We start from the raw sequence: 17,666 nt of genomic DNA on the forward strand, positions 1-17,666 counted from the left end.
TAAACACACGAGATATAATGTGTTAATTAGTGAGCGTTAGAGGCACTGGTAGGCTGATTTTGTGACCTAGAAGGATCCAGGCTAGTTGTTTTTCCGTTTCCTGTCTTTATGCTAAGCTAAGCGGATGCTTGCAGTAGCTTCATTTTCACTGTATGGACTTAGCCAAGGTATCCATCTTCTCATCTAACTCACTTATTCACAAGAAAATGAATATGTGTATTTCAAAAATGCATTTTTCCCCCTCTGCTTTCAGTTATGCACCTCTCAAAGTCTCTTATCAGCTTAAAATATGGATGTATAGCACATTTTCTTTTTCAGAATAACCAGGACTGTTTGAAAATTAAGATTTATTTGAAGTGACTAGTTGCATTTCATATACATACATGTAGAATTTAGGTTTACCTTGACAAAAATGCTACAAAATGCATTTTAGTAGAACTATGAAGTTCTTAAGTATGATCGCACATAATGACTAATCAGTGTAATCTGTGAGTTTGCTGACAGCAACTATGAGCTAACAACAGCCTCATAACTAATTAATAAAATAGGTGAAAACTGATAAAGGGCAACAAAGATTTACTCAGAATAACTTTTATTCAGGTTTTATGCAAATCAAACCATGTCACTAATCTTTCTGACTTCATATGGGTCAAAGCTCAACACCTAGAATGTGAATTATTTACAAAAGCATCATAGCCAATAAATAGGCAACTATTAAGTGAACTCTGTAGCCTCATTTCCCATTTAGAAGAATGGAACACAACCAAAAGTGATCCTCTAATGTTGCTTAAATTTCTATAACATACAAAGATGGGGTCACAACCAAGTGTTGATATGTTTTAGAAAACTTACACACCCAAATCTATTAAGGAATAAAACATCAAAATGGCAATGATGACCTCCACTTTCTCTTCTAATTTTAGGTTTGACTTAATTACAATAAATAGGGCAACATTTAAAACCTCAGGTCACACTGTTCTTATAGTAAGATTTTTTTTTCTCAAGAGGTATATTTGCTATTTAGGAATTTACAAAATTAACATTTAGTGCAATAGAAAAACAAATATAAGGATTACGCTTGCACTGCAATATCTGATAAAGGCAATCTCTAAATTAAAATCAGTAAACACAATTACATTGAATTTGAAAGGATTTTAATGAAAGGATGAATCCAGCCTCTCTCAAATGAAGTCATCTGAAGAGAGGTCTAGTGGTTTTCATGTTGAGACTGTTTGATACAGCACTTTTAAAGAATGAGTGCACTCTCAACTGTGGGGTCAACGGTTGAAATGGTTCAATTCTGAGTAAATTTCATGTGTCAAGACAACAGAACTGTAGTAAATACTGTCAACAAGAGACTAAATCAGCACTAATTGTTATGGAAGCTACAATTAACAAGGCTTGAGTAAATAGACATTAAAAGACATAAGAAAACAAAGCAAAAACAGCTTCAGTTATAGCTGCAAGGTGAAGTTGACTATGAGCCATCGTTTTCTACCTCAGTCCTCTTATTGTAGGATTTCACCCCTTTCTGTTCTGTTACAGCAGGGCTACCAGTCCTGTAAAAGTGTTTATTTGGCCTGAAATAATTTCTCCCATTCAATTTGGTAAAGTCCGATACTATTCCACACCAATGAAACATTGGTATTCATGGTATCTGATGAGGACAGTACACTCTAAACACTCAAAGCAGAGATCCCAAAGGTACAACTTCTCAGCACAATGTTAGCAGTAACATTTCTATTTTAGTAATACAAGACATGTATAGGGTGAATTTCTGCAAGCTAGCCTCTCCGAGAGCATTGAGAGCTTTAGCCTTATTATACAAAGTCAGGCATGCGGCATATTGTATCTTATCGTATGCTGTTTACGGTAAAAACAATATTAGTATAGTATAAAATCAGTATTCTCATAAAATTACATAGTGGAAAATGTAAGTAAAGAATCAAGAATCTCTTTCATCTTTAATGAAATGTTTAACCCCCTCATACCACAGGAGTTTTAGTTTTTTGCATACAGTAATATAAGCTGGCTGACAAGTATGCCTGTAATCTTCTTGAATTGTGAAATATAAGTGAGAAATATTGAGGATATACAGCATATTATGTGACAATTAAGTTAGGGAGTCCATAAAGAATGCAGTTGAATGCTGATGGTGTGAGAGTCGTTTTATGGTGAACATCGTCTTTCTTTGTGTCAGTGAGGAGCACTTGATCTGCAGAGGAAAGCCAGAGAAAGCAATAATTATATCTGAGGGTTGAAATCCATCCTAGTTGGATTCCTGATTTGAATGATTCTGCATGACGTTTATATTTTCTTTTTGCAAAGAAACCCAAGCCTCACATACAGAGAAAGAGCGATGTGTGGGTGTCTGTGATGCACCCATAAAAACATGATGGACTTGAATGTATTTACAGTAAATAGAAATGCAAATGTAAGGCTAAATGAAGTAGCAAGTAGGATATACAATACCATATGATTCTGTAACCTTGTGATGTGGTATCTCTGAACGCTCCCCTTTCCTCAATGCATGGATGGTCTGGCCAGAGGTCTGTCTGACCCTCAGTAGATCTGCAACACATGGTGACACACATATTGTATTACTGTAACTGCTAATAATGCCCACAGGAATAAAGTAAATGTTTAAAGAGGCTAAATTGCAATGTATTCATTTCATTGTAAAATGAAAAATGTATTATTAGTTATTGTTTCTAATGTGTCCAAAACCTACAGTCTAGAACATTGACCATATTGTGTGTGTTCTGTTGAAGGCTGCTGTGCCACTGGTTGAGGACAATACAGCCGACACCACCCAGACTCAACAGAAGAGCGGTCTCCAGGGGTTTCTCCAGGGCAAACTGTCCTGCACTGGAGAGGAGAGAAATAGTTGAGACAGACGGGGAAGGCTCTGTTTCTATAAAATGTTACCAACCAAAAAGCTGAAATACTGCCAAAGACAAAAACAGGAATTATCACTATTTTAAGTGAATCCAGTAAAACACATTAGGAAGGTAAAAAGAAAGACGGATATAAGCAGGAAGAAAGGGAAGTGCAATTTCTTTCGAAAAACTGACTTAGAGTGTCATTCAATAAAGTTATTTCGTTACCTTTTGTGCATGTCAAGGTTTGATTGGCGGAGAACACTGGCATTGTTCTGAACCAGGTCAAAGAGCAGAGCCATGCGACACTCTGAGGAGAGCAAACATCATTATCATAATCTGGCAACAGAATAAATGAAGCTCTTCTAGAAGAAGACAACTATTCACTAACAGTTGTATAACAAATAGATAAATAAAACTCCTCACAATGAAAATACACAACACACAAAGAGTATGAGGTGCCTCAGTAGCCTGTCCTGTCTGGCTGTCTCTGTTTCTTAATGCAGAAATACACACTCCTCTGACTTTTTCATATACATTTCCAAATGAAGCATACATGTAAGATGTACAGAATTCTGTTGAAAAGTTGTGAAAAAATATCTAAAATGTTTTTAATAATAATAATAATAATAATAATAATGATGATGAAAGTCCTGCACCACTTCCAGGCTAACTTTTGTTCCACAATGTATTTTTGCTGTCTTCTTTCAAGATCATTTCCAAGGAGGTTCATTTCTAGCATTCATAAGAGTTGTAGCTGGAGTATGCTAACAAAATTATTATTTTGTTTTTAGAAGCTTGTTAAAATGACACAGTGCTACTTTTACAAGTATGTACAGTATTAGATACCCATTTTGCTTAAAATATGGACACAATACCCAACCCAGTTGTTACAGCTGCTCAAGAAGAATAATGAAAGAAGTCCTCTATTCAAAAAGGTGGGACTAAAGGTAAAACACATGTTCTTGTTTTCTTTTTCTTTCCGCATTCTAAATAACTATGGATTAACTGCGTTGTGTTTAAAGTGTTAAACTTTAGTTGAGTTGTGTATAATGTATCTGAGGTTATGAGGTTAAATGATTGAACTTATCATGAATAACAGTGGGAGCCTTTGGCCTTTTCTGCTACTTCTGGTTTTATTCATTTTCAATAATTTCCAGGAATCACTTTCAGGCAAAAGAAAGAGGCGCTACACTTTCTGTGTAGAAAAATATATACGATATGTAACTGAATATGTAACATTTTAGCCATGGGCCAAATCAGATGACGCTCAGTGTACTTTACACAAGGAGAAGAATCAAACAGATGAAAAACACTTTAGAATATTGTGGCACAGTCATGCCACAGGGCCAAAGAAGCTTTTAGCAGGACTCTCCAGCACAGAAACACTGTTACTTCAACACAGTCCATCTATTTCTTAGTATGCAAAACAGGCTTTTACTGTACAAGCACTCAAACTGGTGCTTGAGTCTGACACCAGGTGTGTGCCAGCAAAGTCGTCTAACATCTTCTGTATTGCAGCAAGGATAGGCAGTGCCTTGCAGCCATTTTGGCTGACTTTCTATACAGTGGCAATTATGTCTGTGTCTGAAGCGAGACCCTGCTGTTCCCCTCCCCTTTGCTATGCAGCTGCCTGGGGCCAGAACAGCAGTCCATTCTGATGTGAGTCTCAGTCATCCAGTCATTATCACAGCAGTGTCACACTAATCCAACTTTCTCCCTCAAACAGTCATGTTAGATAAGATATGAGTACAGATGGTGCTGCATGTACTGCATGACACCTTTTTTTCTGAGAAACATAAATTTGCCATCGCCTAATCATATCCTGATGGCCAATTAAGTAGAAATGGTGTTGTGAAGTAACAGCTGAAATTCAGACCATGTCAGTCACACTATAGTTAGCAGCACTAACGGCAGGCTAGCGGGTGGCACATATGTCTGGCCTGGGGCGATGTGTAAGGCCAACCTGACACTCTGTCAATCACACTGAATCTACCCATCCTCAGACTACCTTTGTTTGCTGGTGAAAGAGAGGAAAGAAGCCATGGAGATGAAGCCATATTTGTTTTGTGAAATATCTTCGAAGGTGTGAAGAGTTGTAAGGCGATTTGGGGCAGGTTCTTATTTATTTAAAGTAAAGCACTGAGGGAGGGAAAAGGCCTCCTCTAATAATTGAGAAGGGGGAAACGGGTTTGGAGTCTTCTTGTCCCATGATTGTAAATAAATGGCCAGGAGTTTTTTTTGACGTAATTGCGCCTCTAGTGTCGAGTGCATAGGTTCCGCAAGTTGTCGCGGAGTGTGGTCGTGCGCCTCCCAATTATGGATGTATAATAAGGCCTGGATAGGGCACCGCCGCTCAGCCTTGCTTCCAATTTTTCCCAGTGGCCACTGCATTGCAGCGAAGAATTCCCCTGCAGCCCAAAAAGCATTTTCCCCATAGGCCACCATTATTAAGAGACTGCTGTAAAACTGTTGACAGGACACCTCGAACTGCAAACAAGGTCAATTATGGCTCTTTATATTATGACTTTTTGATCCATGGAGGTTTTATATTTGCAAAACTTTCCTTGAGCTGAGAAAAGCGATTTAAAAATCTGACGTCATCACAATGTAAAGTCTATGGGCCAAGTGAGAACTTGCGGGTGGGGTCAGCGCATGGATGTATTCTTATTATACATTATTGAAATGATTCAGCAAATATCTTAAACTATCTGTCTTAAAATACTTATGTCACCAGATGTGTTATCTTGTATGCCATAATCAGTAGGTGGGATTGAATGACTGAAATTAATACAGTATTCCTCAGTAATCCTCATTAGATTTTCTCAGTTAAATTATTTTTAGAGGCATTCAGTGAAGTTGTGGAAATGTTATTGCAGGGATCCAATAGTAAAACATCACTGATTTCTCACTGCAGAACAGGGATATTTATACCCACTCGGAATGAAAGATTGATGTGTTTGAAGAGATTATGCCTACTGCACCATTTACTGCTTACATAATCCGCCAACAGCTCTGTAAATTTCAATCATTCATTCATTACAGTATTTTGCCACCTATTTTTGCTCCTTATTTATTTAAAATGCTTTAGAAAACTCAAGACGTGGTGTGATATTATAAAATCTGGTACATTACTAGGACACCAGATGCTCAAAACATTTGATGACATAGACAAGTTCTCTATCATTCTCATCGATTTGTGTTTTATATGGCGTAGTAATGTTTATATAAATTGTTTTTATGTTTTTGAGAGGGCCTACATGCAGTGATAGTGGTAATGGGGTCACAGAAGTAAGACTGAGCAACACCAAGTGAAATCTTAGTTTCATTTCGAAATTTTGAAAATTACTATGCTATTTTTTTCCCCCTAACAACCCCCCAATTTACATTTTATTCGCTGTCAGCCAAAAACAGACAGTAGACTGGTTTCGTTGACAGTAAATGCAGGTTAGTGATGGACACATTATGAATTTGTTAAATTTCCAGGGGTGTTTGACATGGAGTTCTGTGCTGGTGTTACATCTGGACAAATTGAAACCTCACCTGCTTGGAGCCTATAAGATGGGTGGTTCCAAGATGGCTCACTCTCTTTCCTGGAAGGCTGGTGCCTTTCGTGCACCCAACTTGGTTTTGTTTGGTTTAGTTTGGCGTTTAAAGGCAGAATGAGTAGAAGTTGTTGGTTTGTAAACACAAAGTTGGCCCCTCCTCCCCGGATCAACGACAGCAGAAGTGCACGCCCAATGCTGTATATGACGAAGATAAATACACTGCCAACAGTAATGTCAGCTATCGTCAGCTATATACCAGCTCATTAAAGACACTAGCATTGAGTCTCCGAGGATCAACGTTGGTTTGGGACTGCCACTGTAACTGGCGAGGCTTGTGTGTTAGACAGAAAATTATTCTAAGCTCAAACTCAGCACTACAGACCTCAAGGGCCAAGTTATTTGCATTGGTTGATAGTAGGGCTTTGTGTGTACGTGCATTGCTTGTACATACACTGCTAGCTACTATTTTTGGAATGTTACATTTGTTGTAATGGAAAAGCCAATACTTTAGAAAGCTAACTAAGCTAACTGCTGGCACCTACCTGTCCAACAGAAAACAGGCCAACTCTGTGTTGCTCTTCATCCCCATATTCTCCTTCAGTGCTCGCCAGCAAGTGAAAGCCAACCCCAGATTCACTCTCGTTTTGGAACGAGCTTTGTCCGCTTGGCGTTTTTCGCCTCGCTATATTTGCATTTTTTTGGCAGACCCACTGCCCAAAGGTTGACGCTCATAAATGTCCCAAACACAGCTAAATAAGAAAATACAGGCAGACTTCAGGGTCTCTGCAGATACAGACATTGCCACATACTTGAAATGGATCATAAGTGATGATTGATAGGGATTATTTTTCTATGAGTCTATATATTGTTTTTTAGGAAAATCCCACTTGTTCAGCCTTTAAGTTAGCACCCACAGTTTCATAGAATGAGTTCACAACCAGGCTTAACAGTCCTATTAAAAACCATAGAGGGAAAATGGTGTATGGGTGTACAGTACCAGACAGACTGAGGGCTGCTAGTTTGGCAGGTGGAATGTTTGCCATGAAGCGCTCCATCCCCAGGTAAATGAAGGCACTGCATCTGCACAGCAGCTGCTCCATCTCAGACAAACTTGATACATATTGGGGAAGGGTTAGCGGTATAGAAATGGTCAGATATGTTGCAATGTAACAAACACAGTTGGTTCTTAGTATGCTCAGTGCAAAGACCAAACAAAGAGATGCTGCATTGCATTGCTTTGCTCTACTTAAAGGTTCTAACCTGGGCGTTTGTTTGCTGCCCACGAAGCCCTCCCACAGATGAGTAAAATGCTGGCTGTGAGTTTCCAAAATCTCTTTCATTCTCATGCTCAGACTGGTCCCTTCTGTGTCACATAGACAACAACATAGAAATATTATGAAACCTTCCACTTGCTAAATTTGTGACATTAACTGGGAGCTGAAATGTGACTCGTAGAAGGCCACAAAAGTAGAGATTTTGTAAAATAGTATAATGTAAACGAGAGACGGATGCTTTAAGGAGCTTCGAGCTGAGAAGATCCAGCTGTGGCAATGCCCGGCTGCAATACACTATAAAGAGAACATTAATCACTGCAGAACTTGGCTTTTTGGGTCCCAGCACTCCTATACTTGAAAACACACTACTCATACAGAACCTAAAATAAAAGCAGCTATAGCTATACATTACTGTAATTTTAACAAGCATTTTCTTCCTGCCATAGTGCAGTGCATTTTCACTCTTACAGATAACTGCAATATACTAGTTTATTAATTGTGTAAACATGTAATGTAAGGTATTTAAAGTATTTTCTCCATAAATTGATTGATCAATTACATTTACTTACCAAATTTGCCTTCATTGTGAGGGTCAACTATATCTGTGGAGGTATGTTAAGAATAATGATCTATGAAAAAGAGTGCAACTATATTCCAAGAACACAAATAAAACTGCCAAACAAAAATAGGAATAATATTTAACATAAAAGATACATTTGAAGTTACGTGTGTCCACTGGGAAGGTGTTAGAAGGCAACACATGATTCACAGGTGTCTGGGTAAATAAAAAAAAAGTTTTTACAGCTTAAACAAAGGACAGTTATAATCATAAAAGCCTGCAGACAGAATATATACACACACAAACACTTAGAGTAGTAGGAAGACTAGAAAGGTGCTATACAAGTATAGTCCATTTCCATTTCCAAATGCAAATGTTGTCTCTACCACATATACATCTGCAAATACCAGTTGCTAGAGAGAATATGAGAGTGGATTTTGAAACAGAGCAAAAGAAATATAAGCAAAAAGGAAGGGGTTGGCGGAAAAAATAGAAGTGGTGCATGACAGAAGATAAATGCTCAGAAACTAGAAATAGGATCTTTATGAAAACACATTATGTAATTGACTGAAAAACCACACTTAAAAGGAAGGTGAGAGGAATTTAAATTATTGCCAGTGCTGACAACAGGTAAAAGTAGTATTGCTGTCTGTATCTGGCAGGCCCAGATTAATTTACTGAACTCACCACTTTGATGGCTTGGCTTTGATCTCCCTTCCCCTTAGTTCCTTTGCCACCCTTGATCTCCTTTTTGTTGTCACTTTCAACTGCCACAAACAGGAAGCAGAATTAATACATACACTTGTCTGCAGGGTAGATTACACAGCATTTGGACTGGGAAAAGAAAAAAAAAAGGTCAATGACATTTATTGGTGACTGAAGAAATGTTCTAAAAGTTTCCTCATGGCTGCAACATCTAGTATCAGATTTGTTGTGAGCAGTTTCATGTAGGAACTATTTTCTATTACCTTTACTTCCTACATGAATCTGCTCACAACAAGGTCTGTGGATTATCTTGAGTATAAATGAGGATAAGACTGAGATCATTTTATTTGGAAATAAGGGGTGTGTGGATGTTGACTGCCTGGGGTTGTTTCCTGGGAAAAAACTGTCTAGCGTGAGGAACCTTGGTGTCATTTTTGACTCTGAGCTCAAATTTGAGCAGCAAATCAATGCTGTTGTTAAGAATAGTTTCTTCCATCTTAGATCAATATCTAAATTGAAATCTATTCTTACTTTTAATGATATGGAGAAGGTTGTTCATGCCTTTGTGTCTTCACGTTTGGATTATTGTATGTATTGTATTTGGGTGTGAGTCAGGCTTCTCTCTCCCATTTGCAGCTTGTTCAGAACTCAACTGCTAGACTTTTAACGGGTACTAAGAAGCGAGAACACATTACTCCAGTTTTAATTAAACTACATTGGTTACCCATACGATACAGAATTCAATACAAAGCACTGTTGTACGTTTTTAAGTCTCTGCATGGTCCAGCCCCTGAGTATGTTACTGATTTAATCAGCCGCTGTCAATCACTTGCTTCTTGTGGTTCCACGTACGCGTCTAAAATGTAAAGGTGATCGGGCGTTTTCTGTTGCAGCTCCTAGGCTATGGAATGACCTTCCTCTATCTCTAAAAACTTGTCCTTCATTGGGTGTTTTTCAGAGTGCGCTTAAAACTTATTTGTTTTCTTTAGCTTTTGACAATGCTTTGTAGGTGTGTATGTCATATGTTTGTTTTCTGTTTTTCTGTTTCTTTTCTATATTTTGTGTACAGCACTTTGGTTCCACTTGTGGTCTTGAAAGTGCTTTATAAATAAAGTTGAGTTGAGTTGAGTAACCGGGTCATGATTTCTGGAAAGAGACATTGCTGTTAAGTTTTTCAAATGTATTTTTTGGCGCTTTGAGCACCACAAGCCGAGTGCCATATAGTCCCATTATATTCAAAAAAGGCAGACATCTCTACGGCCGATATCTCCAAAACTCAGCAACTCACACCAAAACAATCTAGATGGATAAATAGCACTACAGGTAAGAGGAAGAATATGTATTTTTTTGCCACTAGACAAGCCACACAGTCAGCGAATGTAAAATCTTTCATGAAGTCTGTGTAGTTTGAATCACAATTTTTGTTACATCACTCAATAACTCTCAGACACAGTAAAATGTAAGGCAGTAAGAACAGACAAAGGCAAACATTTCCCACCTGAAGGCAGTTTAAAAAAAAAAATAGTTTGTGCTAATTTGTCCTTTGCATACTTGCACTGAATAACAAATAGCCCTTTCAAAAGTGGTTTCAGGCACTATATCTTCTTGACACAATGGTAAACTGTAGATGTCAAAATTATGGTAATGAGGGTCCAGAAAAGCAACACTTTTTTCTGGTCTCATCATCACCCATGTATTTTATCCAGGCATTGAACGATGTTTTAGGAAATAAATGTTCTTGTAGTTTCATGTCTGTGGCATATGCAAGTGTCAAGTGACACGCACATATACACTAGTTTAACAGTAACCTTTGAACATTCATTCAGGTTATGCAAATTACTCAACCTTTAAAAAGGTAGAGATGTCTGCAGCATCAGATTCAGTGTTTTTTTTTTTTTACCCCCTTTTCTTTTCAAATTATTAATGTGCAGAATTCCCCCAAGGATTGAAGCATCATTGCCAAAAACAACTGGATTTTTTTCTTGGGATTTTACACTCACGGTAGATCTCCTGAGAGACTGGAGAAGGACATAATTTGGTGGATAATATTAATTAAAATGAGACTCATCCTTTTAGGTTTTTATTGCTATTTACCTGAAAAATACTTCTTAGCAGTTTCTTTTAAACCAATTTTTAATCAGATTCTGTTTTCACATATCAAAATGTTCTTGCTGTTTGTTTCCTGCTCCAACAAAACACTGTTCACTATAGTTTACAGTAAGTAATTACTGCAATATACAGTAACAAAGTGGAGAGAAAAATGGGCAGAAAATGCAATAAGCTACTGACTAGCTTGACCCATGTAGTGAAGTACAGCTTTGCAACTATCATGGCTAATTTATGTGACCAAAATAGATTTTATTTCAGACCAAGTTAAAACAATCAAACAAAAACAAGTATGGTTATTTCAACTTAAAGCTTGAATTGTTCACTTACCCTTGGTCACCACCTACATATTTTGCCCCTGGACAATCAAACCTACAGTTCTGACTCTAAATTGCTCTAGCAGGCACAGCAAAATGGCCACAGCTCATGGACATCCACTTCAGCAAAGCAGGCCGTGGTGTTCACGGATTTCCACATGAACTTCTGCATGCCAGCAGGATGTGAAATGACCTTTCTCTCCTGAACAAATTCCATTTCTATGGATGGCTGCCTGCGGTCTAAATCCAGATGTCAAGATGCTTTCGCAAGTGTAAGCCCTTATTTACTAAAATATGATGAGGAATTATGTGAGGCAAACATCCACTTATACTGTACAAAAATCCCACTAATTATTAACAGTTTTATAGATAAGACAGTTATAATGCATAATATTATTTCTCCAATCAAGAAACCTGTTGTTTCTTACAGTATCTATGACTCTGGGGTGTGCGCCATTAAAAACACATTTAAAATTTTATTTCTGGCCCATTCATTAATAGACAGCGGAACCATTGTTAATGATGCCGAATTTGCAACCTTGCAGTTAAATCCATTGTTAGGACAGTTGTAAAAATATGCTTCCGGCTCAGGCCCCGATTAGTCGACGTAATCAATGACATCGCACTGAAAAAGCGCAGACATCAATATTTTTTACCGACACATGGTTTTTCATTGTTTTTCTTCAATAAATCAGTAATTTCTTCAGTAATTACTGCGTCATGACGACAGTGTGGCGGTGTGGGCGTGTTTATTTGCGCTTTAGAACGTGACCACTGTGAAACATTAGAAAATAACGTTTTATTTCTCTGATTCTCCGGCTTTCTCCTACTGGCGCTCCCTCTCCTTATTCATTCTCTATGTCGCTCGATCACAGCTGTCTCTCTCTCTCTCTCTCTCTCTCTCTCTCAAACAAATGAACACAAAGCAAAGGAAGCTTCATGGTATTGCTATTTTTCAGCATAGACAGCAAGCCAGACACAGATGTCGAAGCTCAGTACACTAAATCAACCGAGGACGAGGACACAACTGGGAGAGTGTCATAGTTTGGTCCATGAGCTGGTTTACTGACTGTGGAACTGTTTGACCGGTCTGATCGCCGGATTGGTCACCGCAGTGTGGCGTCAGGTTGCGTTTCTGAAACCATAGTTTTGTCTATTCATTAGTAAGGAGAGCTTTTTAATAATTATGTCCTTGTAGCTGTTTATTATAAAGCCATAAAGTCGTCTGCCTGCTACCTTCGAAATTCCATTGAGTAAGTGTTTGAGAGTATGTTTAGGTTAGAATCTGGGCTTCTTTTACAGTGATTGACGGTGCCAGTGTGTGAGTTTATTTTTATCATATTGGAGTTGCCATTTTAAACCTAGTTTGGCACTTTAATATGTAAACCTTTGTTTACATTTTGTTTTGTGCTGCATTACACAATAACATACAGTTTGTCAAAATAAAATGAACTTAAATTAAATGGTCAATTTGATTTTGTGGAGGAAAATTAATCGCTTTGATTAATCGATTAATTGGTAAAATAGTTGATAGCTTAATCAATGGAAAGATTGTCGTTAGTGGCAGCCCTACTTCAGGCCAATGTCAATATATCTGAATTTATGCATTTTCTGTAGTTAGCTGACAGTTTTCCTGAGCACAAATATGTCACTTAGTGTTCATTGAAATTGTTCACTGGATTGCATAAAACCCAAAAGTAGAACCATAAAATTATGTGAATAAACCAAGATCAGCAGACTTAGAACTAGACTAACTGCTCTATGTAGTTCTTAAAGTTGCATGTTCATGGGAATAGTTAGGAAATATCCTTAGGTAGAGCTTGCAAACATTTTTTAGTATTAGTCTGCATGCGTTTCTCGGGTACCTTTCTCTGGTTCCTCTCTGTTCAGGCGACTGTGGAGAAGCTGGAGGGAGAAGTCTCGTGACACAGAACTCAGGCCTTCCGCCTGCAGGACGGACAAGGCTTCCAGAGGCAACTCTAGCAACTTTGTGTCTGCCAGCAACACCACATACTCCCCTGGTTCTGCTGGTAATAAGTACAAACATTTTCTCATATGTTCTATATTTTATTATTATTATTATTTTTTTTACCTTAAAATGTTATAGAAGATGTTGCTGTACAACACTATTGCTTCACTTCTGAAGTCCACATTTTCTAACTGGTACAGTGTGATTGTTCCAACAATTTGGACTGTCTAATCTTTTGAAAACAGTTTAGTGGCACTATAATCCTCACTGCTCCTTTTAAATGTTGTGTGTGTAAATCAACACATTAAATCACATATACAGCAACAACATTGGCCTTGGGGGGGGCAGATAGGAATCACAGCAGATGTTGGAATAGTGGTTTATATGATACACTGTAAAGATAACTACAAGGCCCTTAGGGTGTAACAGATACAAGCAAGTTCACACCCAACATGCTCTAGCTTTACCTGAGCTCCCTTTATCTTCTTTATCTTTGGTTTTGGTCATCTCAGGGACTTGTAGTAATGCAGCCTGGGGCCTAAGGGAGGTAAGGACAGGTAAGGATCAGTAGAGCTACACTACCTTATGTCTGACAAGGACATAAGATTGAACCAGATAGTGTAACATGTGACAAAGTGTAAGAAATACAGACATGCTGCACTTGTTTTGTGTAAGCTTGCTGCATGAACGCAGACAGAGGAACAAACCTGACCAATCAAGATTGACAGACAAACCGGTCTCACTTTGTTGTGAACACACACTTGAAAAGACTTTTCTCACAGTGGACATTTGTACCTGCCTCTGCAGTAAAATCTTCCCTTCAAAGTAGCAAAGTTTCCTTCCTTAGGCTACGAAAACTAAATGAAATTTGTCAAGCTTTTGTAGTGGAAAAATTGGGGAATCTGATGACATACAGTACTTCACCTTAAGCAAGAGAAGTCAAACTGTGAGAGAAGTGGATTCAAATAGTCTTCCATATTTTGTACAATTTCTCTGAAGCGAGGTGCTAACATTTCTTCTGTGGCAGTTTTCTGTATAGGAGAACAAGAAAAAAGAGAAGTTTCAGTAGCTGTAATGCAGTATTTATTGTTTCAGGCCACTTTCATACACACATCTATTGCAGCAACACAATGCTTAGATGTAAAAGTCAGCTGTCCCAAGTCTCCCGTGTAAGCGAGAAGAGACATGAGATGATAATAATTGCAGTGGAGTGAGCTTATTTATGAGGCTTTCAGTGGATAATGTTAATAGAGTGAAAGAAGAGCAACAAGACATACACGAGGAAAAGCCTGATGCTCCTCAGAGGCCTCCAGTCTGCCCTCAGCACCGTGCCAACAGGCTTCCTTGAGGAGGGCATGTCTAGTCTCCTGGCCAAAGGCCAGAGTCTGCTCCCTCAGTGCAAGCAGAACCCGCGGGCAGACTGAAACCTTGGCCACCCTAGAGCATGTCAGGGTACCTGCAACAACAGAAGTGAGACACAATCAGACTTGCATACTCACAGACACATACAGGCCTTGTAATTGGTCCCCATGAGCACCTCCACCCCCTGCTCCTTTTGAAAGATCTCCCTCTCTCTTCTTCTGTCTCATCTTGTTTTTTCCTCACTTTCTTTTGTTTCATGAATTTGTCCTCATTCTCAGGCAATGAGTCTAGAAGCCAGCCTATTCCTTTTTTCCACAATACCTACTTCTTATGTCAGACTAGTCCCAGAGAAGGTCATGTGAGAAGGTAATACAGTATGCTAATAGCCTGTGATGACTTATAAAAGCTGGTGTTCCTTCCATGCCAGGCCAGTAGCAAAGAGGTCAAAGGGAAATTCAGCTCATTTGTTCTACTCTGTCGTTTTTCCCTCTCTCCTTGTCTTCATTAAAACTGAACTTTTCATCTGCCTTGCACATAAATGTTACATGGGAATACTAAATTAATTTGGCTCCATTTAAATGCTGAAAACAATCCTACATGCGTATGTATGTGTGATGAAGAACATGTTCCCCAGGGCTACGGAACAAATTAGATGCAGTATAAAGATACATAAATGCAGTAAATCTTCTGTTTGAAATGGCCCGCCTCTCTCATACAAGTAGGAAGTCTGACAGGTCTTTGTATTATGAACATTGGTTTAAAAAATGTACAAGCTCCTAACCTGTAACTTGCGTAGTCTTTCCCTTTTGATTTGGAGCTTTGGTCATCTCATAGAAGGCCCCATAAAGTTCTGACCTAAAAACAAATCAAACAAACACGAACAAAAAAGTACTTTGTACCCTTTACCTGTATATTGTACGTACTGCTTCACGTGTTTATTATAATATCTTACATTTCAAGTAACATAGATGCATTTAATCTCTATTCACAAGTACTGATACAGTAATTTCAACCATCAGCCCTCTAGTTGCAGGTGTACCACACAGCAGGCCCCTTCTGCTCCAGATATGACTGTAGCCTAAACCTAATATGACTTGTGTGACCTACAGTAATTTTATTTATGTACCATTATACTGGGGCAGATAAGGCCTTTTTACAGCATGGCAAAGAAAGGGAAATAGTGAGAGAAAACAGACCAGGACAAAATAGAAATTACCCATCTACAGAGTGCTGAAGCAGCAGAATCTTCAGGTTGGGCGGAAGCTCTGCAAGGATATTTAGGTGGCTGGGATAGATGGTCAGGTGACTGAAGGCCTGCAAACCAGAAAGTAATTTCAAGATCATAAATTTATCAGTATATTATACAAACTTAAAGTGCCTTTGGAATTGTTTTTTTTTTCTTTATCTGAATAAAAGAATTTTAGAATGCATGAAAGGTAGGATGCTGGTCTTAAAAGTTTGATTTTAGAACATGAAAAAGCCTGTTGCACAAGAAAGCTACCACAAGAGATACAGTACTGTATGTGAAGAGGAACAGAGGAGTATTTCTTTGTGTTTCAATTTAAAAGGGTTCTGAACATAGGCATAGATTTGGGTATGGACGGTGGACATGTCCCTACCAATGTCAAGGTGCTGCTGAATTATGCCACCAATATTTTTTACAGATCTCAAAAGATCTTGTCATTTAAACTCCACAGAGTGTTACTGGTAAGGTCTATGTAGAGGGTCCAGTGTTGTGTGTCATTTTATTATTGACATTATATATAGGAAGAAATAGCCACAGCTTGTCCAACTGATTAGTTTGTTTGTGAATGTCAGGTATTATTTTATCAGTAAAATCCTGGCAGCAGCAGCCTGACCAACAGGAGACACAGACAGCTGAGCTGTAGGCTCTCAGGTGAGCTCTAGTGTCACAAATGTCTGGCTGTAAGTTCAAGAGCTGATTAAAAATAAATATAAGGTGAAGTTTTTGAGATGGTTTTAATATACTGTAGGTTAATGATTGAGCATTGCTGTAGTTTTGTCATGAAGCACCATCTTATTAGTTACAGGAAACTTTGAGTTGTGTCGCCCAAATCAACAAACTGAAAGGACATCTATTGCATGTCTGTCCGTCCTGGGAAAGGGACAACTCCTCTGTTGCTCTTCCTGAGGTTTCTTAAAATTTTTCCCTGTTAAAAGGGTTTTTTTTAGTTTTTCCTTATCCGAATCGAGGGTCTAGGACAGAGGGTGTTGTATGCTGTACAGATTGTAAAGCCCCTTGAGGCAAATTTGTGATTTGTGATATTCGACTATATAAATAAAATTGACTTGACTTGCCTTGACAGAGTCACTGAATCTCAGGTTTGAAGACGGTTTACAGCAGATAGTTGGTTAAAGCAGAGTAACAGATTTTCCATTAAAGTTATTATCCATTTATTTTCTTGTAACATTTATTGTGAAAATCTATCATATCTAAATGTTTATATAAGTTATATAAGTAAATACATACTGAATGAAGTTACATTTTGCAGAGTCAAGCTATTTGTGTGGGAATATGGGTGCACACATCTGGGTATATGAAAGAGAACAACAGTTAATGAGCAAGTGCACACATACGCAACTGTGCATATTAGCCGTCAAAAATGTCGCTACCAAAGTTAAAATCAAAACTATGTCCTTGATTTCGAAAAAGGATCAACAATTGCAATGCATTAAAACAACAACAATGGTAAATGATCTATTCATTACCTTAATTATTAATTATTACTGATTAGAAGAGGTCCAAATCCTCGTTTTAGAATTACAAAACTACTTATAATTTGTCAGAAAACGTCACATAAAATTTTAGTCATATCCATATTTATATGTTTATATGTTATATGTTTATATGTTATATAATATATGTTATACTTGTTATACATTTATATGTTAAGTCACTAAACTGGACATTGGACCATTAACATCA

The 17,666-nt window shown here is 38.0% G+C and overlaps 1 protein-coding gene across 7 annotated transcripts in view; it reads right to left on the minus strand.

The window, feature by feature from the left end:
* Positions 1–575: 575 nt before the first annotated feature.
* LOC122884637 (cilia- and flagella-associated protein 46) overlaps positions 576–17,666 on the minus strand; it is a 66,189-nt gene continuing 49,098 nt past the window's right edge. For 4 of the 7 annotated variants that reach the window (XM_044214791.1, XM_044214790.1, XM_044214789.1 and 1 more), the window contains 15 exons: positions 15,936–16,033; positions 15,501–15,574; positions 14,635–14,813; positions 14,282–14,388; positions 13,825–13,895; positions 13,254–13,415; positions 8,948–9,027; positions 8,416–8,476; positions 8,271–8,303; positions 7,688–7,790; positions 7,425–7,537; positions 3,108–3,189; positions 2,732–2,868; positions 2,473–2,571; positions 576–2,215 (listed from right to left, as the gene is read on the minus strand). In XM_044214791.1, coding sequence (XP_044070726.1) covers positions 2,103–2,215; positions 2,473–2,571; positions 2,732–2,868; positions 3,108–3,189; positions 7,425–7,537; positions 7,688–7,790; positions 8,271–8,303; positions 8,416–8,476; positions 8,948–9,027; positions 13,254–13,415; positions 13,825–13,895; positions 14,282–14,388; positions 14,635–14,813; positions 15,501–15,574; positions 15,936–16,033 — 1,512 coding nt within the window. In that variant the 3' untranslated portion in view covers positions 576–2,102. Of the gene's footprint in view, positions 2,216–2,472; positions 2,572–2,731; positions 2,869–3,107; positions 3,190–7,424; positions 7,538–7,687; positions 7,791–8,270; positions 8,304–8,415; positions 8,477–8,947; positions 9,028–13,253; positions 13,416–13,824; positions 13,896–14,281; positions 14,389–14,634; positions 14,814–15,500; positions 15,575–15,935; positions 16,034–17,666 lie in introns of those variants that run through there. The other 3 variants (XM_044214787.1, XR_006379934.1, XR_006379935.1) reach the window with 3 other exon arrangements.

The sequence above is a fragment of the Siniperca chuatsi genome, linkage group LG11, assembly GCF_020085105.1.
Source record: "Siniperca chuatsi isolate FFG_IHB_CAS linkage group LG11, ASM2008510v1, whole genome shotgun sequence".
NCBI classification, from domain to species: domain Eukaryota; kingdom Metazoa; phylum Chordata; class Actinopteri; order Centrarchiformes; family Sinipercidae; genus Siniperca; species Siniperca chuatsi.